This window comes from Acanthopagrus latus, chromosome 19, assembly GCF_904848185.1.
Source record: "Acanthopagrus latus isolate v.2019 chromosome 19, fAcaLat1.1, whole genome shotgun sequence".
Classification (NCBI taxonomy): Eukaryota; Metazoa; Chordata; class Actinopteri; order Spariformes; family Sparidae; genus Acanthopagrus; species Acanthopagrus latus.
The window spans coordinates 20,305,696-20,327,688 of NC_051057.1; the positions used below are offsets into that span (position 1 = coordinate 20,305,696).

The 21,993-nt window shown below is 39.5% G+C and overlaps 2 protein-coding genes across 4 annotated transcripts; one reads left to right on the forward strand and one right to left on the reverse strand.

The window, feature by feature from the left end:
* Positions 1-10,633: 10,633 nt before the first annotated feature.
* Positions 10,634-12,451, forward strand: ccl20b (chemokine (C-C motif) ligand 20b). The gene is made up of 4 exons (XM_037079719.1): positions 10,634-10,819; positions 11,122-11,224; positions 11,812-11,886; positions 11,997-12,451. Exons 1-4 carry the CDS (start codon positions 10,738-10,740, stop codon positions 12,061-12,063), a joined length of 327 nt encoding a protein of 108 aa, XP_036935614.1. The 5' UTR covers positions 10,634-10,737; the 3' UTR covers positions 12,064-12,451.
* Positions 12,411-20,675, reverse strand: LOC119008944 (toll-like receptor 13). Of its 3 annotated transcripts, none has more exons than XM_037079718.1 (5): positions 20,454-20,675; positions 18,975-19,086; positions 15,414-18,010; positions 14,432-14,549; positions 12,411-13,689 (listed from the first exon to the last, which is right to left on the reverse strand). In XM_037079718.1, exons 3-5 carry the CDS (start codon positions 17,947-17,949, stop codon positions 13,449-13,451), a joined length of 2,895 nt encoding a protein of 964 aa, XP_036935613.1. In that variant the 5' UTR covers positions 17,950-18,010; positions 18,975-19,086; positions 20,454-20,675; the 3' UTR covers positions 12,411-13,448. The 3 variants fall into 3 exon arrangements, with proteins under 3 accessions (XP_036935613.1, XP_036935612.1, XP_036935611.1); XM_037079717.1 differs by having other exon boundaries at positions 18,975-19,167; XM_037079716.1 differs by having other exon boundaries at positions 18,975-20,675.
* Positions 20,676-21,993: the final 1,318 nt, after the last annotated feature.

Here is a 21,993-nt window from a genome sequence, read left to right on the forward strand (position 1 = left end):
GTCCTTCCTTTCACTTTTCCATTTTCCATTCACCTGCCTGAAACCTGTTTCTACCTGCCTGCTTGAGGCCTCCGATGTGTCATCAACTCCTCACTTAGCTCTTGATTTATTGAATTATCTAACTGTGGGTTTCAGTTCACACTATAAGTATCAGAAATGGTAACAGTTTTGTGAGGCTATATTCAGGCACAGCAGCGCTTCAGGCTAAATTATTACGTGACGTGAAGGTGTTGATGGAAGAACAGGGTCACTGAAAGTTCAGTCTGCTCACCGTCATGCAAATGGAAATGGATGCAACCACTTTAAGTAGATGAAGACTCTTGTACCTTTGGGATCTTTGGGCCTCCAGTTGAATTACAGACATTCACTTAAAAAAAACAATTGTGAACATCATGGTGGTGCTAAATAAATGAACACCACAGTCTTTAGATTTCTTTATCTGGGCACCAGGAATGTCTGTACCAAATTTCATGCCAATCAGACCAATAATTATTGAGATATTTTAGTCTCAGTCAATGTGTTGGACCAAACATCTGACACTTTTCTTTCCCTAAGATTTCCTACAGAAACTTGCAATTGTAATCCCTTTGCTTTAACCTTCAACAGCCTATAAAACCTGGTCATCGGCTGGCCTAGTTTGAAAAGGAAAGCAGACATTGACCCTGAGCAGTTGTGTCAGCAAATAAGTGACAACATGCACACGTCTACTAACCCAACAGGTTTATTTCATCATGGCAGAGGAATGAGGAAACTGACAGGAGAAAAAAAAATGCCATAAGCGTTTGAATAGCTGTTGAGAAGATAACAGCTTGTAGTTTGCTTTTAAGTTTAAATAACACGTTTATCTACACAAATAGCACAGAATTACAGAGAAAACATGTATATTTTGCTATAAAATAATACACTTTTGAAATAGATTACCCAAAGGTTTTTGAAAAATATGTCCAATCAAAGAGCATGTTTCCTTCGTCACACTAGAGTGCAAACCATGACCCAACAATTCCAATTCCTTGCTGTAACCCCTCCATGTGTTCGTGTCTAAGTATAGAGTGAAGTGTTGGGACTACACGGCCCTCCAAACGAAGGATTTGTCAGAGGGCTTGTGAGGGCTATGAGACCTCCCTTTCATAGTAACAAATATAAAACAATCGTGACTAGATTGCTGGTGTATCTTAACTAATTAGCTAGCTAATGCTACGTTCTTACTGCTGAATCATTCCTATTTTGTTGACGTCTTTCAGTCTTGCATTTCCCCTCTTTCCCATCATGTGGCGCTCAAAATTTAACTCTAATCTAGAATCAGCGTTACTGCACTTCTAATTCCTACACTCCTCTAATGACACGGCGTGCTAATTTTAGCCTTTAAAGCGCCGCTAACGTTAGTGGTGATGAAGGAGTTTTGTTTTTATTTGATGACTTGATTGGTGCCGCCAAGTTGTGAACTAATTGCAAGCGTCCGTGCTGCGTCTTCACGGGTTGTTTCCAAGTCATAGTGGGATATTTCAACAACTACGCCTGTTCTGAGGGGCAAGGGGAAACTGTGGGTAGGGGTACAAATGGGAAATGGGGTTGTTGAGGCCTGTCATTTTCTCTCTTGTCAGCCTTTACTATCTAAAATAAATAAATAAACAAAACACGAGTTTGATGCCAACCTCCCATCTGTCAGCTTTTTGACCTCGTGTAGCCCAGTGCCTCTAAATGTCACCGATCAACACGTCTTTCCACTAGGAAACGTTAATCTCTAGTTCAGAATCAGTTTTTTTTCACGGCTGGATGTCAGTTTGTGGTGAAGGTGTTCCACTGGGAAGGCGTCCTCGGTTTCCATCTGCCCGCCAGGCTTTGCTGTTGCTGCCAGATGGAAAAAAATGAAAACCAGGTGAGCCTGCTCTACGTGACGGAGGGGAGGAGTTTTCAGCTTGCAGCGTTATTTACAACTTGCGGTCACAGTGAATTTTCATGGGCACTGGAAAGATACAGGCGACTATCAGGATGAGCGCAGAAACAACAGACAGTGGAAATATGTTTGGAAAGTTTTTTGAATGTGGGTTCATCTGCACAGATAACCACACCACCAACCACACTGTCTGTTCTAATCTGTATTTTGTATACATGACAAACTTGCATTTTTTTCTTAGTTTCCTAACGTGTGTGTAGATAAGAACATTCTTGCGTTTAAGAAAAATGCCTGCCTGTTACAGCCCGACTGTTGTGGCCATGTTTGTGTTGTGTTTTTGTGTTGCGCTTCCACTCAGGCGTCGCCCTCGTTCACACCTGATCCTACTTGCCACTCAGGCCTGTTGATATAAAAGTGCTGCTGGTGCCAGTGGGCTGAATGGCTGAGTGACTGAGCTACAGGCTGCATTTTCTTTTGGAGACCGGTGTGTTTTCGGTAAATTAATTATTTCCCAGCTTGAACTAGTACCCCCTGTTTCTTTACTGTCCATTGCACTTAGTTTCAACAACATCTTTAAAGTAGATAATCAGTGCATGATTTGCTCCTTGGCCTTGGAAGTAAAATGTGATTCCTGTTGTCACTAATGAGATAGTTAAGCTATAATCATTAGCATGTCAGGCTATGTTAGAGCAGATGATCATGAGATTTTGGCCCCTTCCATACGGAAACGCTCTTTATTGTCAGTGCACATGTTATGAATTGTTTTGGCTGATCGTCCACACAGAGCCTGAAAACGCACTTTTTTGAAAAACCGGGTCTCAGGGTGGAAAAATCCGAAAACGCAGCCCTCGCGTTTTTGTGTGCACGGCGAATCTGCATACTTTCCGTATTGATGACACCATCGCCACACACCTTGACCTCTGAACCCTGTGACGTTGCACAACAGCAATGGTGGACTACTGCTTGTGTTCGTGTTTCTTTCAACTTACTCACTCTGTAGTCGAGTGTGACTTGCAGCAGCAGTTCGACCTCTTTATCAGTCCACACAAACAATTCTGGTTTCCTTGCGCTAGCCATTTTCATCTTCTTCTTTGTTGTTTTCGGTTTCTCCGTTTGTATATATTGCACAAGTTTTATGTGCATGCTCCATCTCTTCTTTCCCCATTTTTGGTGAATTTCAAGCACCACCTATAGGCCTGGAATATGAAATACAGCATTTTGAGTTGTTTTCAGTGGATCTGTTTGGATGCAAATATTCTTGAAATGATGCCGAGGAGGAAAAAAAGATCATGTTGGTACATGTGGACGTGGCCGTTGTCTTTGTGTTTGTTAGTTTTGGAAACACTAAAGGTACTCCAGAGTGGTTAAGTGTTAAACAGCAATGTTGTGAGGTGCTGAGATCCAAATAAGGTAAAAATAGATATCAGGAATTATTAAATAGTTCCAGAAAGGTTTTGTCACTTTTCATCTGTTATGTTTGATGTGTATGTTGCCACAAAGTTGCGAGAAGGTTTTGCATCTTTCGAGGTGTTGGGTCCAAGCATGCAACGTTTCCACTTCAATACACTTATGAGAAACAGAGACAATAAGGGTCAGATCATTGTTAGTATGGTAAAAATGGGGCGTGATGGTGGGAAAACTTGTAAATGGGTCATCTTGAAAAGAAGCTCAGGGCATGAATGGGGGGAAAAAAATGGTGTGATTAGAGGAATCATACTGTATAACACAAAGAGACAGGGGGAAAAAAATAAAGCACAAAGAAGGAAACATAATCTTACTTTGCATTAATATGGTACCCTTCTGTGATTCTCTGCCGCCGGCGCTACACCATCCTTCCACATTTGACGTTGAATTTCACAGCACAGACTTTGGAAAAAGCTGCACAGCAACCATCCTGCTCTGCACAAAGACACGCACCAACAGAATAGTCATCTGATACCTGAATGAAAACATTCAGCACTGAGGGTTTGTTGGCTGTGGAAACTTTAATGGGGTTTAGTTAGACACCATGTGGATTGTGTAACGTATTGTCAGGGCCTTCTTGTGTCGTGATTACAAAATACATATTCAGTGAAATTGATATATGTGGCGCAGACTGAAGGAATTTGATGCATGCAAGGTATTAAATGTGTTTTTTGTGCATTCACAATCACTGAATATCAGCAAAATTTGCAGGTAGATGTTATGGGGACCGGCTGTAGCTCAGCGGGTAGAGCAGGTCGACTAGTGATCGGAAGGTCACTGGTTCAAATCCCAGCTCTGGGCAGGGCTGAGCTGCATGTCGAAGTGTCCTTGAGCGAGACACTGAACCTGACATTGCTCACTAGTGAGGGCCCTGCAGTGAGCTGGCGACTTATCCAGGGAGTATCCTGCCTTCGCCCTGAGACAAGGCTGGGATTGGCTCCAGCAGCAACACCCTGCAACCCCATGGAAAGGGATAAGTGGTTCGGACAATGACATGACATTTTCCCCGCGACAAGTGGATTTAAGTCAGTCCTCGTCCCTCACGTCCTCCCCCAGTTCTGGTTAGGCTCCTCCTATTCCGCCTTTGCTTGTGTTCCTTGTGTCTTTCTTGTTTGGACTTGTTTTTATTTTTGCTCTTGGATTCTTGCTTTACTTGCCTTCCTATTGTGTTTCTTGTGTTCAGCTTCGTTAATAAAACTTGCTTTTTGTTTCTTGTTGGGATTTTGCATTTTGGCCCTTTTTTGTAAACCATCACGCAATCTTCCATTCTGCAGCCTCCCCATCATGAAAGTACATTAACCATGAAGTTGATTCAAGTCAAGTCAAGCGTACAGTTTTGCGAGGCGTTTGGGAACATGAGATGAATCAGGTAAACAATGTGTTCTGCAAACAACAACTTACCTGCTGCCTGAACCATGACCGCCAGCCGACACGGAGCCAGTGTGAGAAAAGGAAGCAGCCTCATTTCTCCAGGGACAAGACGTTTATAGATGTTGCTAAAGGATTTACAGTATGAAGGTGAAGCAGAATAACCCTTTATCGGGAATAGAGATCTTGGAGGGCGGGTCTAACGGGACTTTTTGGATGAACATGTATTAACTTACCTGGCACAACAGGTAGTTTCCCTGAATTTGGCAGTATTATTTTTCCACAGTGTAGCACTACTGACCCACCATGACTGTGAGAGGACTGAGCAGGCTTAACGTCCTACACAAGAGGAAGCGATTATATTGTATTTTGATGCAATAGCAGCAAAGACTGTTTCAAATTGCACAATAAAAAACCTGGACAAACATTACACCAGAAACTTCATTTATTCACTTGCTCACGCTGACAGTCAGCCAACAGTTACTGTGGTGAGGATCAAATACTTTTACGGCCTCAGTAGCACCTGATGTGTTGTGAGTAACCTTGCCATTGTTGATCAAAGCTTCTGCGTCAGAGCTTTCCCTTATCTACTGTAAGCCGATGAACTGAGCTGATAAACTGATATCAAAACAAGTTATGTGCCAATACTTAAGAATTCGACTCTACAGCCCTCGCACATGATTGAAACTATAAACTTTTACAATGAGTGAAATATTCAAACACAACACCCCAATGTTATGTTTTGGTATGATGAAGTCAAGGGGCTGATTATCCATGGTTCTCTTTTTGGGGGCTTCGTACAACTTCTTGAAAATTTCTGCCTTTTTTTTTTTACCCTTTCCTTTTGTCCTGTGGCCGCATCTCGCTTGAACGATCAGCCACGCTTTTACCGAACACCGCTTCCCACAACTACTGGAGTTTGTCCGTATCCATAAGCTTTTAGAAAAAGTACGTTTCTGTGTGCACACGGATCGTTTTCACAACATCGTAAAACGTGCAACTTTTCTAAAATGGAAGCGAACACTGATGTCATGTCAGTGGGACCCAAAGTAAGCATCTGCTCCAGCCTGATAAATTAGTTACTTTTTTGGAAATGTTTGGTTTGCTGGTTTGAGCTAAGTTTGTACAGCTTAATCGGCTTTGTGTGCAGCTGTGGCTTTCATTTGAGGTTGTGTTAATGAGTTTTGTGAGCTACTGCAGAGGTGCAGCCCCACAATGTCAAGCTCATTGTCAGACTTTCTCTACTGATAAGATTACGCGGCTACTTATCTTGCAACCAAGCGATAAGGTTACTTCCACTGTTGAATGAAACTTGAGAGTTTGCTAAACGTGATCTGGTCAGGAGTTAATACAAATGTACTTGTTGTAGGGAAGGTGCTTTTCCCCACTCCACTGAAGTGCATGTAAACCTCAAAGTGACACATAAACCCATAATACCTTTCAACCTGGGTTTGTTTTACGGCAGCACTGTAATCTCTCTCCAATATGGAAACAAGGAAATGGTTGAACACAGACTTGTAAACACGCGTTCACATTCCTGGAGAGTCCAACTTTGCTTACGTTACTATTTTTATCACCTGCTATTTTTAGCTCCACACGGTGGTGGTATAAAAATAGATTTGAACTCTTGAGTGACCTCACACAAGAAGAGTTCAAGCGATCTGCAGACCCGAATGTACAAATATTATTTTTCATTCTTTCTGATTGTGTCTGCGGTGGCATCAATGAAACCTCTAGGTTAATGAAAAAAGAAAATATCATGAAATGATTCTTCATTGGGTATTAAATTGTTATTTGTCTGGTGATTTTGACCTTTTATGCATCTATGGATTGACATGTAAAATAGGGAAATTTGGTGTACATGAAGCCATATTTAGGTCCAATTTCCCCATTTGAAAAAAAATATCAGACAGATAATAATTCAGGAAGTACTGATTGTTTATATAACTTATTTATATAGTGACGTGCTGTGAAAATAGAGAATGAAGGATGACGTTTAGGGTGGAGTTGAGCAGCGAGTGATTTACAAAAGGAGTGTTGTACAGGAGTATTACGTGCTGCAGATCCGCTCACACATATTTCCAAATTTTGGTTTGTTGAGTTGAGTTTGGCTGCCATCTCTCGGTTCGGCACTCCTAAGAGGAAGAACTACTTTTGGCTCCACAAAATAAGCAACATAAAAGAAATGCAGCAGAGGCCCATGAATGTGTATAAACGGCTGTGGAGGAAGAGATTATTGTAGTTTACGGTATCCCATTTTCGTATGTGCTTCTCCGAGATAAAAACAAAAAAACAGATCTTCTGATTTACACAATGCTTGCAAGCTAGCTTACTAGCATGCCAAATTGGCATAATAGCCAAAACATGTCAGTTGTACCAAGAATCAAAATGAGGTTCATGTTCCTTATCTCCCTCCATTTGTTTTTTTGATCAGATATTTCCCTATTAAGACCAATTTTGCCAAGAAATGAGTCCTAAAATTGTGACATTGGTCATCATTTTTGAACTTGTGGTTCTCTCGTCTCCAAGTTACTGAGTTATTTAAATGGGTTTTCAGGGAAATGGCTGAAATAAGGTCTTGGGTGAACACAAACCTAAGACTTGTGCCAACAATAAATATCCCACGTTTGATTTATAAATATTTACATGTCCCAAACATGGTGGTTGCTAACAAGACTACAGAGGTTTTATGGGACATTAAAATCATTATGCCATTCAAAGACTAGACTTAGTATTAAGGTTACACTTCAAAAAACATACAAGTGACGTTCATCTTTGCAAGTCTCATAAAAAAAATACTCTGTTGGGACAAAGCACGTTTCATCGTACACTGAAAACCACGCTCACCGGATGGGATAACAGTTGCGGCGCGATACGCGACAAAGAGCTGAAATGCTAACAAAATGCCTGTAGCGAGCTAAAAACACAAGATTTCTTTTCATTACTATGTCTAGTTGTGTATTTACAACAGGGCTTCATCGTTAGCTTCAACCTCTAAAGTTTAGCAACTGTAATTTACTTGCTAATATTCCACACACATTGCACATAACCACAGCTGCAGTGTCTTTTTGGCTGGATCTACTTTTGTCTTCTCATAGACGTGTTCTTTTTTTAGTTCACCAGCTCATGAGGCTTTAAAACAAAGAGGCTTGAGCAACAACCTACTGTTGATAAAAGGCAGCTGCTATAAAGACAATGTGGCTCTTGCTACAATCTCCCTCTTTCGTCATTTCATAATGACTACAATGCAAAATTAAGCTCTCTGGAATTTGGAATTCCACCTCAGGTTGTTTGAGTCATCAGCTGATTTATCCTATAAATCACTGCGAAACTGTCAGTTATTTTCTTCAGAAAGCAGACAATGAAGCTGAATCCACCCTGTAATAACATGATAATTATGTGGTGTGAGTGCCAATTTAAGCAGGTGTATAAAAGCAGAAACGTCAGACAGTGACATCACTGCCGTCCCTGACTAAACATCAGGGCTGAATCATGCCAGTATACGGCTTTAGGGGGCCCGTTGATGACCTTTCATATCCCACCTCTTGTATTGTGTATGGGTTTGTTATCATTACTGTTTGTTTCTGAAAAACAGTCGTTTTATGTCAGAAGAAAGAAGTCAGATGATGAGGTATAAAGAGCTATTAGGTTGGCGAAGGAGAAGGCGGATGGATTAGGTCAAATGTGCCATCTGCTGCAAACTTCTGTGGGAATAAACACTCTGATCCACAGCTGTTTGCAGAGCTCAGAGATTACCACGTAACTTCTGGGATTGAGAAGTTGTTTTATCCTCACTCCTGTTTATCAACCTGACCGCAGCAGTGATCTGCAGAGGGGACGTCCATTTTTGTGCGTTGATGTTCTGTAATGTTGACTGCTGATTGAAGCTGAAAGGGAAATGTACTTTACTTCATAAATGACATTACATAGAGGAGAGATGAAAAGAATAGAACAACATAGTCATATGACAGTTTTGGGAAAATAAAAACTTGTAAGATTAATGCAAAAATACCCGCAAATGATCCTGTGGTCCAACCTACTTCGCTGGTGGTAAAATGACCATTAAACAACCACCATTACTGATGAAAATCTACAACGGTAAAGTTTTAGTTTTATTCACGTTACAAAGAGTCTCATTTGGCTACACAGCTCTCCAAAAATATATATAAAGGTCTAGTTTGTTGACATTTCAATGTATGACATCTTTAAATGGGCACTTTATAGTTTTGTAATAATTTGTACAACATTCACTTTCCACCTCATTTTAAATGCACAACTCACACAGGCTTTTTTCTCTGAAATATTTATCAATCTCCCAGTGAAATGCCATGTTCCTGTGCAACACGCTGATCAAGTCACTACATAACACTAACAATCGCAACCACATCTGATTTCAGGTACAAACTATGTTTTCAGAGTTGATGCAGTGAAAATCGGTATGTAGATCTTCATGCATCTAAAAATGGATGGTTACACGGCTGACTTCACTAAATTGCTAAAAAATAGGCCTTCTCACACGTAGCTGACAAAAAATAAATGAAAACCCGCAAGGTGGCACAGGGACTTTCTACTCAACAAAATCCTCTTTTTTATCTTTTTACTCAGGCATGTTTATCTGAGATAATCCCACTCGTTATCGCTTTCATTCCATTCAAATGCGGAGATGAAGTATATGCATCTCCAAGTTTGCTTTTTCCAAAATCATAGCAGACATTAACATGCAGTCATGACTACTGCCATGGTGAGGTTTTTTGTTTGTTTGTTTTTTATCCTCAGATAGTATTGTGTCTTCATCAGTGCGTTCAGAGCTTCTTGGAAAGTTGATAGGTGTAGCGACTCATCTGCACCAACAAACATGATGATGAAATTCCATTCTCATGCCTCATGCCACGTAGTTACTGAACAACGTGTTTGGGGAGGTAAAACATTTGACGAACTGTGATGAACATCTTCACATGTTGTTTGCCTACGTGCACAGAACACACATTCTATCCACAAGGGCGTTCACTCCTGGGAAAACACACACATACAAACTTTTTGTGCTAAGTGCTAAGCCCAACATTCACTTGAAGTACCATTTTGTTCACTACTCTCCAAAATATCGTCATTTTCAACTAAATTTAGCAGCGTTATTTTGGATCCCACCAGATTTCTTGCAAAGAAAAAACACAACCTGCCACAATTCTACATCTGAGTTGTTTGTTTTTTTTTAACAGAAGAAAACAAGAAAAGCGACGAACTGAACTTGACTTGACAGTTGGTTTCATCTGCAGATTGAGATGTAGTTTCCCCGGTAAACACACCAACCGATTGGACTGTCCCCATATTAGTGCTTTTTGGCCACTTGAGGGCAGCAGCGACAAACACCACATGTTTTAAGTTGATATGGCAAACCTGGTAGCAAAGAGTTGTTAATTTACACAGGTGCCACAAGATATTTTCATTTCGAGTCGTGTTTATGTGCAACTGATTTAAGTCCAATATTCTCTCTCTTTTGGCACTTTTTTGGTCTCCACCAACTCCTGATAGAAATCTGGCATCTGACTCCTCATCATCTCTGACTGTGCCTGTCTTCTCTCTGGTACTGAGCAGATTTTGTATAAAATTAGCTTCTAGAGCTTTTCCTCTAAAACAGCTGCCTGTTGTGGCAGAAACAATGCCATGAGAGCAGTTAGAGTCAAAATGGTACTGTTGGGATCTGGACAGCTGAAACAGATGCTACAGCTCTGTAAAAAAGCTGAGGTGAGCTACAGATTTGGGTTGTAATTATCCTAACAAATACCCGCCCTGTAAACTGATATATCAAAGTGTCACTTTTCCTGGCTCCGTTCCATTGTTAAAACAATCATGGCATTACGCAACGCCACCTAACAAGGGAAAATCCCAGAGACTCTGTACTTAAGGACGGAGCGCAGCAGCCTCTGTCACACTCTCACTGACTCAGCCTCCAGGCACTTGACACCACTCAAGCTAACTACTACCACTCCAGGACAACACACAACCACAGAACCATGGCAAGCCAGAAAGATTTTCTCCTGACTGCTCTGTTCTCCCTCCTCGTCCTCACCGCCTTTATCGACAACACACAGTCGGGTGAGTCTGTCAGCAACTACCAGGACTTTTGTGCATTTTTGTGACAAGTGCAGGAAAGGATGAGGGAGGATGCATGATTTCCCATGGTTAACAAAACATGTTCATGTTCAGAAATATAACCAAAATGTGTTAAGTATGTGTAAACATACAAAGAATGTGACAGCTTATTTTAATGTAAAACTGAATAAATAAGGTAAAGTAATAACATAAATCAGGACTGTGAGAGGAAAGTTGTTGCAATCGAAGTTGAATTTTGTGTTTCTGGCATCAAAACTTAAAGGTTGTCCGTACTGTCTTTACAGCAAGCTGCTGCCTGAGGTACGTGAGGCGTCCAATACCATGCAGACCGATGGTGGGCTACACCATCCAGACCATCAACAATGCCTGCGACATTGAAGCTATTATGTGAGTACATATTTTCAACTCATGTTACAGTGCAATGCTGCAAGCTATGGTAAAACTTATAAGGGGTAATAGAGGGAAGACAAATCCAGTTTTCAATCCCAAAAGTTTAGAGGTAATATCTGAGCTCTCCTTTTGTGGATCAGTGGTTTTGGGTGTTTATTCCTCCAGAAAGTGTGTCTCTCTGCTATGCCCACAAGACGCTCTTTAAACATCATTTTCTTTTTTGTTTTAACAGAAACCCCTAATGGCAGAAATGACAAATTGTGCATTTAAAAGCAACATCATGTCTAAATTAGAATAGCACCACAGTTTATGAGTGCAACACCATTGTTGTAAATATCAATCGAGATCTGTAACAATTTGCCAGACGTAAAAAAAAAATAATTTACAAATAAATGCTGATGCTCAGACATATCACCAAAAATCAACCATAAAGACCTGTGTGACTAGTGTAGACAGGGTGACTCTGTGTGAGGTACACGGGACATTCCTGAGGTTAATGATACACTGGAATGAGACCACAGGGAAGGAGTTTGACATTCATTCATGTGTGTAATCATTTCTTCAATGTTTCCTGAATCCCACAGCTTCCACCTTCCAGGAAGGTTTGTGTGTGCCAACCCTAGCCAGAGCTGGACCCAGAGAGGGATGGCATGTTTGGAGTGAGTATGCTCATGTCTTTGCACAGTGTTTTTAATTTACGTTATATTAATTTGGTGTTTTAACCAAACACTGAGCTCAACTCATGCTGCGTTTCCATTTTTATTTGTAGTGAAAGGAGGAGGAAGATGGCTGAGATCATTGAGGAGACAACCCAAGCCAACACCACGTCAGCATAGACTCCACAAATATCTGCTGCACACGATTTAGTTTTATTCATCCCTTAATCTGCCAGTCAGAAATATATTTATTTCAAAGTAGCAGTAGACCATCTATACTTAGATTTCTTCATCAGGGACTACCATGTAATTGTTGTAGTCTTATATTTGTTCTGTTTTACGAACACGTGGTATGTTTAATATGTAACAAACTGTAAAATATTGATACAATGCATCGACAGAGTAAGAAAAAGAAAACTTTCTTTTGAAAAGTATTGCAAGATTTTTGTAAACGTTGTGTTGATGTTTTTCTGACATTTTGAGGATTAACTATAAAAAAACACAACATGATAAGATTTAATTGTAACTGATTGTTGTCAAAGAATTTATTAAAACAGATATTTATTTATACATGTGTCCGTTCTGTCCACACACAGGTCCTTTCACACCTTTTATACAACTTGAACACTTGTGACATTTATAAAACACTTGAACATGATACTTCAGCATTTGATTTTATCTGTATAGATAAAATAACATAGAATAAAAACCATAAATGTCACATAATCATACATTATTGTATACAATATGTAGGATTCTATCTTACTTTACAGCAATTGTTAAGTGGGTCAAAAGTCACATAATAAGGCCGCAACTCGAAAAAACTAGAAAAGCTTGTGCTCATAATGAAAAGGTCCAAAAAAGTTACAACAAAAAGTAGATGCATGTCATAAAATAATAGCTTTTTGGTTGTTAAAATAACACTTTCCAACACAAACGTCACACATATATCATTTTATAATTGTACTGTTTTCCTGAAAGCTGCTTCATTTTTAGATACTGAATAAAACATCAATATATGACACAGACTCTTATATTTCACTACTAACGGCGGTTATATAATGTTACAACACCACTCTGAGAATAACCACCTCAAGTTATTCATGAGCTCAGCTCAGCTCCTGGAGAAGCATCACCTACAATATATAACATAACAATATATGTAACCATTACATCTTATCGGGTCACTTAAAAGTACAGTTGGACTCTAAAGAGATATTGACTCTGAAACCACAGTTATGTAGCTGTTGAGTGACTAACAAAGAGTGTCTGGACCAGTTGTTGTTCTTATATACTACATAGTTTTTCTATCAGACTCTCTGTCGTCCAATTATTAACTGTCTTTATGACTTCACCTCCCCATCAGAGGAGTCACAGGCAGACTCCTGCTCAGACACATACTCACCAGTCTAATAACAATGTCACTTATACCTAGTCATAACTTGGTATATTTTCAATTTAACTTTGGTCAGTAAGAGCAGCTGATCTTGTCACGGGGGAATTAGATGTTCAAAAAGAAAAAAAGTTCAGTGAACCTCACAGAGAGGCTTGTATGTCCCTCACAGTCACGGTCTGTCCACCACAGTTAGTTGGAACTTGTCGTCCTCGGGATGTTCGCTGGTCTTCAGAGCCTGGCGGAGTTTCTCCCAGAACAGATTGGTGTGCTCGCCGGCTCGAGGCCAGCTCAGGTAGGACTTCTTCTTCAGGAGCTTCCTCATGCGGTAGTAAGGAGAGAGCTGATAGCTGGGAATGTCCTCCAGAAACACGAGGATCAGCACGTCCTTCTGCTCATCGAACAGACGGAAGCTGGACAGAGGACAGACAAAAAGAAGGATGAGAAGGAGGACGCCACTCGAGACAGCCATCAAGATTTTTTGCCTGGACTCAACTTGACATTTGACTATGACACTTTTTTTTATTTTTTATTAAACAGCAACATATTTTGTTCTAAAAATGTGAAAAATTCCTAGATCTTATTTTAAGTAAAGTCAGCTGCACCAAAAAGAAGAAAAAAAGTTACAAAAGTGCATATATATATATATATATATATATATATATATATATATATATATATATATATATATATATATATATATATATATATACTGTATGACAGTGTGAGATATTGGAACAAATTGAGGATGTTAGTACTTTGCTTAAGTCTTTGAATATCTACTGTAGAAAATCAACCAGCTTTTTGCTTGAATACTTTAGATCCTGTTTCATCATTTTTCACAACTCATTACGTAACACAACGGCGCTAGTTTATTTTCTGCATCAAATGCATGTGGCTGTCTATCTCCATGAGCCAACTCCTGATATTCAAATTCATAGCAGTGGATGGAAACATCCACTACACACACACACACATACACACACCCACACATATATATTTTCATATGTAGATTCTTGGGGAAATCTGGTGAAACATTATTTCTTTGTCCTGTGTCAGAGTCAGAGAGACAGAGACCTTTTTCTTTTTCTTCTTTTTTTCCAATTGCTTGGCATTAAAATGAGGTCATGTGTCTCAGCCCTGTGTATCTATTACCTGGCCACCTGGATCTCTCTGGAGCACCACTCGCTCTCCAGGTATCTGCGACTGATGACGCAGATGGTCTTCCTGCTGCCGTAGATGGCGTCTGTGATGTTGTCTATGATGGGTTTACCTGAGGAACAGGAAACCAAAAGGAAAGAGTGAATTCCAGATCTGTTTCCTCCTCAGTTCCCTTTAATAATGCAGAAAAGAAACACAATGATGACACCTTCTGGAGTATAGATGAAAGTACACAACAACTGCTCATATGCATACTGTATAAGTACCATGCAGCTAAGTGTGCTATTGATTAGCTTGCTAGTGTGAACACACACATTTGGGGACTTTTGCTGACTTGCCTTTAAACTTGTGTATGAAATATACTTTATTTCTTTTACTACCAATGGACTCAAAAGTGCCAGATTTCTTGTTGTGTGTTTTTAGCTTTTAACTATCTACAGAACATTATCAGTTTAAAGGTGACGGAATACTGAGTCCACTTTTATCAGATAAATCAGGACACCTTCTAGAAAACATGACAGAATGATCTTATTGATAGTAATATGTGTTGATGAATGTTGTCATTGTCATCCATCTATGCAACATCCGCCCATCCAAGGTCTATCTATCCATCCATCCATCCAACATCTATCTGTCCAACCATGCATCCATCCACCCATCCATTAATCCAACATCTATCTATCCACCCTAGCTGTCAAGACATATCATTAAAAGCTGATAATGACACCCCCTGGTGGAGTGTAAGGTAAAGTCAGTAGGATATCTATGGATGTCAGAATTGAATGGCTTCACACCTGCATTCCATTCTGGTCAGCTTAGCCAACAGACAATTCCATCCCAAAAGCCAATCCACTAGCATGATTGAAACAGTTTGAAAACTTCTCCAGACCCCATTTTGAGTTAAAACCTGCCCGTTAAAGCTCAGCTAGACAGAGAAAATCATTAGTTCAATGCCAGGTGTGAAGGGCAGTCTTACCTGGCTCAAAGTCTCGATGGTGCAGACACAATCTCCAGCCCTGCTCATCTTCCAGTTTTGGCAGCAGCTGTCTGATGACCCATGGCTCATCATGGGCATTGTAGGAGATAAAGGCGTCATACTGATTGTGAGTTTGCCTGTTTTTATTCTTTGCATCAAAGAGCAAAGCCAAGAAGAAGTAGTAGGCGTAAGCCAGCTGCCACCTCAGGAAATGGTAGGTGTAGGACACCACCATGAGGAGGAGGATCGTAGACGTGGTGGAGATGAAGCAGATGAAGTCGATATTATCTTTGCAGGACTGGGGGTCAAAGTCCATCAGTTTCCTACCTCTCATGACTGCAGGATAGTTGCACTCAAAGTTGTAGGCATCAAAAACTTGCGTTTGGTTGCTCTTTTTTACCCACAGAAGGAACCAAACATTATCGCAGTCACAGGTGAAACTGTTGCCTTCGAGATCCAGATAAACAAGAGCTGGTAGAGAATTGATTATTTCCTTTCTGATAACATGAAGTTGGTTCTTTTTCGCCTCAATGAACTTCAGCTTAGTAAGGTTGGCATCAATAAGGAAATCTAGAGACCGAAGGTTTGTTGTTGATATGTAGAGTTTTTCGAGGCTTTGAATCGGGGAAAACAAGTCCGGAGAGAGATCTGAAAGTTCATTCGATCTTATGTCAAGTGTTTGTAGTTGAGGAGTGTATTTAAACACGTCTTTGGGAAAGGATGGAAGGTGAAGGTTCCTCATATCGAAAACCAAAAGATTTGTCAAACCTTGCAGGATGTTGCAAGGCAGATAGGCTCTCTCCCTGCGGCGTTGTACATAAAAAGCCAGCGTCTCCAGACGGGACAGGTTAGAAAATGGTGGAGGATGCAAAGCTGAACTTTTTTTATATCTAATATGATTGTTACTCAAGTCCAATTTTCTTAAATTTTTCAGATTATTAAAAGTACCATGTCTTATGGAGTCTTCTTCAAGGCTATTTGCTTGCAGCTGAAGATTTGTAAGATTCGTCAATCCAATAAAACATCCTTTGTCAAGTTTCCTTATCTGATTTTCATGTAACGACAAGTTCTGGAGGGATCGCAAGCCCATAAAGTCCCCATGTTTAATGGCGGTGAGTTTATTCTGATTCAAATGCAGCTGTCTGAGATTTGGCAGGGACTTTTTGAGAGCAGATTTCAAGTCAGAGATGGAGTTGTTCTGCAGCTTTAAATCTTGCAGTTGTATTAAATCCTTGAAAAGACAGTCTTGTAGAGCTGGGAATGAATTATTACTAAGGTGGAGATGTCGGAGCTTTGTCATGTTGGCAAAATTTTGACACTCAAGTTTGGTGATTTCATTACTGCTGAGGTCCAGCTCAGTGAGATTAGATAGATTCCTTACGGGAGTTGGAACGGATGAAAGTCTGTTATGACTCAAAGTCAAGATCTTTATACCCTGAGTAGATCTGAAGGCCCCGTCTTCGATGTTTTGAATTTGATTGTATGATAAATCTAATTCTGTTACGTTAACACACAACTGAAAGAAATGGGACTGGATAACACTGAGTTGGTTATGTCTGAGTTGGAGTTTGGACATCGTTGGGATGGTGCAGGAAATGTTGATTAGCGTCAATAAAAGGTTATGTTTCATTTCGGTCATCCTCAGAGTACTCAGAGAGGAGTTGACACTCTCGAGTAACGCTTTCATGTCATCCATTTTCAAGTGGAGTCTACTAATATCAAGAGTAGACACTCGACTGAGAAAGGTTTTGTTGTGCACATCCCATTTTACCGTTTTCTTCGATGAAAATTGGCCAATGTTAAACCAGGTGAGATTTGGAAAAATATCTGCAGTGATGTTAAACACCTTAAGGCCATTTTGAGATAAATCAAGTGACGTCAGTCCAAGTGAGCTGTTTGTCAGTTCCCAGGAATTAAAGTAATTGATGTCATTATATTGCAGATACAGAACTTGTAGATTTGGCAGGTGCTTTATTATAAGATGAACATTATTCAGTTGATGCAGTTTGTTGTTAGAGATATCCAAAAACGTCAAGCTCCTCAAGGACTTAAAGGAAGTGGATGCTACTGATTTGATTTTATTGCCATGGATTCTCAGCTCTGCGAGGTTGCTCAGACCGTAAAAAAGATTATCTCCAAGTGCATCAAGTCTGTTATTATTTAGATTGAACTTTTTGAGGGAAGTCAGATTCGCAAATGCACCAGTATCTATCTGCGTAATTCTGTTGGAATTAAGGTCCAAGGTTGTCAAAACGGGAAAAAATTTGAAATCCGAAACGTGTATTTTAGAAATTTTGTTGGACGACAAGTCAATACCTTCCACTGTTGAGGGAATATCCTGAGGAACTTCCGTGACTTGTTGCCTGTTCTTGGTACATAAGGCCTTTCCCTGACTGATTCGGCAATTTCTCAGTGAATATCCTGTGACCGGAGCGACAAAATGGTTGATATTCAACAAGAGGAAGATAATACTTAGTTTGATGCATTCTGGTCCTCCTTTTGGTCTGGTTTTATCCTCCTTTACTCCAGGACCCATTTTTAAACTTCGGTTCCTCCACGTTAAGTCCACAAGGTGAATAAAACTGCAGAAGGTGATCCTAAACATCCAGTAGAACAAAAAAACAAGAATTAAAGAATAACAACAGACAACAAATGTAACAATCAGCAAATCCTCAAAGTAGTAAATGATCACCTGATGTCGGAGCAATAGAGTCTGACTCATACTGAATTTTTGGGAGTTATGCTGATGGCGATATTTGGACGATAAATGCATATTAATATGTTTGTGTCAAAATTGAACAGTACTGACAATATCTGTGAAATTAAAAATGACATATTGATATGTGCTAATAATATACATATGATAATGTGATGGAAAATAACTAAATACATTCATCCAACTATTGCACTTTGGTATACGTTTTTGGTATTTGCACTTTACTTGAATATTTCCATATTCTGTTATTTTATACTTCCATTCCGCTGCATTTTGGAGGCCAATATTGTACTTTTACTCCACTATATGTGCTTTTATAGCTTCATTTTTTAGTTAAATTATTCATAAAACACGCACTGATATGCTAATCGGAAAAAATGGTAGAAAATATCAGACTTTTTTTTTTTTTTTTTTTACAATTTTTTTGCAGTTATGGTTACTGACCCTCTACCCCCCTGTACTCGTATATCAAATGTACGTTATTTGCCCCAAATTATCTGAAATACACAGTAAACAGAGGTAAAGATGATTTTCACGATACCTCATGATACAGTGACCCAAATCCTGACAGATTATTTAACACATTAAATCATAAATTGTTACAATGAAATGTGTTGTCCAGGATTGTATTAGTGCACTTACAGAGTAAACTTTACTGGACATGTAATAAATTTAATTTACCTAACCTTTTTCTCTGACCAACTGATATCTATCAGGCTCTGACAATTTGTTACTATGGAAACAGGAAAAACACAAAACCTGAGCTCTTAACATTCCTTATTATAAACAAAAAAACAGACTAGTTGAGTTAGGACACATGACCAGTAATTGTTTCTCACACTTACTGTGTCACATAAAGAAGAGCCGATTAATCATCCAGAATCTTGCAGTCTGATCATCTTCCTTTCTTCAAACACAATGTCCGAACACTGTTCCTCTGCTAGCTGTCTCTGTCCTCTTTTTCATGGGTCGAGAGGGGAAGTGAGAGTAAATGGCTGGGCGGGGCGTGGATGTTTCTTTTTATCAGCAGCATCTTGACTTTGGATTTTACAGTAAGCGCCCCGGTTTCAATGAAAATAAGAATTTCAGGAAAATAAAGAGAAAGTTTATTCTTTCAGGATGCTGAATTCACCATCACAATACCAATATACTAAAGATAAATAAATACTAAAATGTAATTAATATCTTTTAAACTTTTTTTTGTCATGTCATGTGGGGTTGAGGGTGTTTGTGGTTTTTCTCATTTCCTCTGTAACTAAATGATGCAAATAAAGTGAGACAACATCGAAACTTCCTCTTCTCTGCTGTCCGAGTCTGGACTGTTGGGACATCTTACTTCTCAAATTCATTAAAGCAAACATCAAGTTGAGATGTGGTTTATGAGTTAACAGGTGAGGAAGTAGACGAAGTGTGGATAACTACATCAGTTGTTATTAAACTGTGTTAATGCTGGGGGATGCAATTTAAACCAATAACAATTGTATTGGGTGGTATTTAACATGTGTTGGGAGGCAGCCCTGGCATTAACATGGCTAAATCTCTGCAAAAAAAGAAAAACAAAACAGCAAAATTGCTAGTTTTGGAGTACATGCCAATTTCAGCACAATGAAAATAGCTCCTATCCCATTAATTTGAGTTTGGTCTTATTTAACATATTAATCAATTACTGTGAGTTGAACAGTGATCTACTTTTCTAATTGAAGATCTTGGATGTAGTCTAATGACCATTGTTTTCAAATCAGCCTTTTAAAATCCATATTTGGTCCTAGTAACCAGTGGTGGCACACATACGTAGATAGAATATCCCCTTTTTCAGGTTCATAATTTTATTTTGGGTTACTACTAGAATAGGTTTACGCACTTGAGACCTAAAACAATACATCTTCTCACACTTCATTCCCCCTCTGCCTGAAGTGCTCTGTTTTAGCTCATGTCTCTTTAAGACTGAATACCCAGTCTGCGCTGATTGGTCGGCTCACACACGCCTGACCCAGCAACGCAAACAACAGAGCAGCGGTGCTAAACCAATTCTTCTGTGCAAATTTAGTTTTTAGTCTAGTCTAGTTTTAGGAGCTTCTGTTGATGTGGATGTTGACCTTTTTTATTTTCAAGATTTCTTTTATGTGCAAGAATGTAAAAACACTACAGGAAATGGGGAAAAAAACGGAAAGGATAATATGTCTCCTTCCTGCTGACACCAGTGGCCAGTTCGCTGTAGCAAACACAGAGTTAGCAACATGGCTAACATTAGTGATCTCAGAGCCATGACAAGGCAGCTTAAAACACTTGGCTGTAATGTTAAGAGAGCAGGGCTTGTTACTTACTTATCTAGTTGAAAGGATGCCAATGTTGAACTGCCTCAAGTCCGAGCGGTAAGGTTTAAAATCAAAGACTTTACCTGTCAATTACTCTACATCTCACTCTCAATATGTTCTTTGCCCTTCATCAGCAGGTGTTATTCTTCCTTCGCAGTGCAGAGTGTCAAGTTATTCCTGTTGTTCCAGTGTTCTCTTGGCATAACGACCGGGGCAAACCATGTCTGTTTTGATTGTGCACTCGCAAACGCGTTTCCTTAGTGCTGTAATTTGACGTTCATTTTGGGGGAAAATCCAGCCTGGTCACCAGATAGAAACTTTTAGAGTTTGATCCTTCTTAAATAAGAAAAAAAACCTTTTTATTCAGTTGGTATGAGCTGAAAATGGCATTTCCAGAATATCTCAACACTCACCAAGTCTTGAGTCATTGGTTTTACTTCCAATTGTAGATATAAAGTCACATGGCTGGTTGGTGTAATATATGCACAGTATTTCAAAATACCATTGTTGTCATTGAAGGATCATTTAACCTCTCTGTTTGGATGATTAATGTCTAACAACAGTGTCTCAACCTCCTCATCATCAAGACAAAACAGACTTTTACTTTCTTTCTGTTTGGGGAACATCCGTCTCTGCACAGTCAGCTAAAAGTTTCAGTTTTGAGCCTGAATCTGGTTGAAATAACTAAAAAGAGAACTGGTGGTTTTTAGGTCCGTTGTCTGAGTATTTTTATTTTCTGTTACACTTTCATAACTAATCAACCATGTATTTGTTGTGCCGCAGGTAGTTCCTTTCTCAGTGTGTAATATAATAATCCAGATGCATCAACAAATCATGTTTTATATGATATGTTGTCATGTTGTGTGACCAGATCAAATGTAGTTAATTGCGGAAGTTAAACCACTTTCTATTTGTAGCTTATAAAAATCACCTCGGTGTGAGAAATTTGCAATTCATTAAAGTTTACGTATCATCAGATCCCCTTTTCACTTCCCCATCTATAGTCTATGTAAACTCACAAGACTGTTTAAGACTCTTTAAAACTTTGAAACTTGCCCTGCCTCGGGCCCTTTTCTCAAAGCATTATACTCTGATGTTAGGGGAAGGTAGTATAGAGACCTAGAGGGAACGTCCTACAATAATGTTCCCAAGAAGGTCTCGAATGTTCCCTCAAAGTCACCAGATAACATCCCCATACCATTGGAGGAACTCTACATCTTGACTGTCTTGGAACATTTCAAGCTGATATCTTTTATACCAGTGGGTACGTTCTCAGAATGTTCTGGGGACGTACAGTTTTTAGCTGCAGACATTACTCAGAGGGAACATTTTGTAATAATGCCCCCCTAAAACTTTACAGAATGTTCTGAATGTTCCCTGAAAGCTACCAAATAACATCCCCTTACCTTTTAAAGTACTCTGCATCATATCCGTATGGGAACATTCAGGGAACATTACAAGGCAATGTCTTCTTTTCCAACGGGGACTTTCTCAGACTGTTATGGGAACATACAAATCTAGCTGCGAACATTATGGGAACATAACATAG

Excerpts from the sequence above, each read along its gene's own strand:
- ccl20b (XM_037079719.1), top strand. The coding sequence starts at position 10,738 with ATGGCAAGCCAGAAAGATTTTCTCCTGACTGCTCTGTTCTCCCTCCTC. Across the intron at positions 10,820-11,121 it reads TATCGACAACACACAGTCGG|CAAGCTGCTGCCTGAGGTAC; the intron begins GTGAGTCTGTCA and ends CTGTCTTTACAG. Across the intron at positions 11,887-11,996 it reads AGAGGGATGGCATGTTTGGA|TGAAAGGAGGAGGAAGATGG; the intron begins GTGAGTATGCTC and ends TTTTATTTGTAG.
- LOC119008944 (XM_037079718.1), bottom strand. The coding sequence starts at position 17,949 with ATGGGTCCTGGAGTAAAGGAGGATAAAACCAGACCAAAAGGAGGACCA. Across the intron at positions 14,550-15,413 it reads CCATCGAGACTTTGAGCCAG|GTAAACCCATCATAGACAAC; the intron begins GTAAGACTGCCC and ends CCTGTTCCTCAG. Across the intron at positions 13,690-14,431 it reads AGAGAGATCCAGGTGGCCAG|CTTCCGTCTGTTCGATGAGC; the intron begins GTAATAGATACA and ends TCCTCTGTCCAG.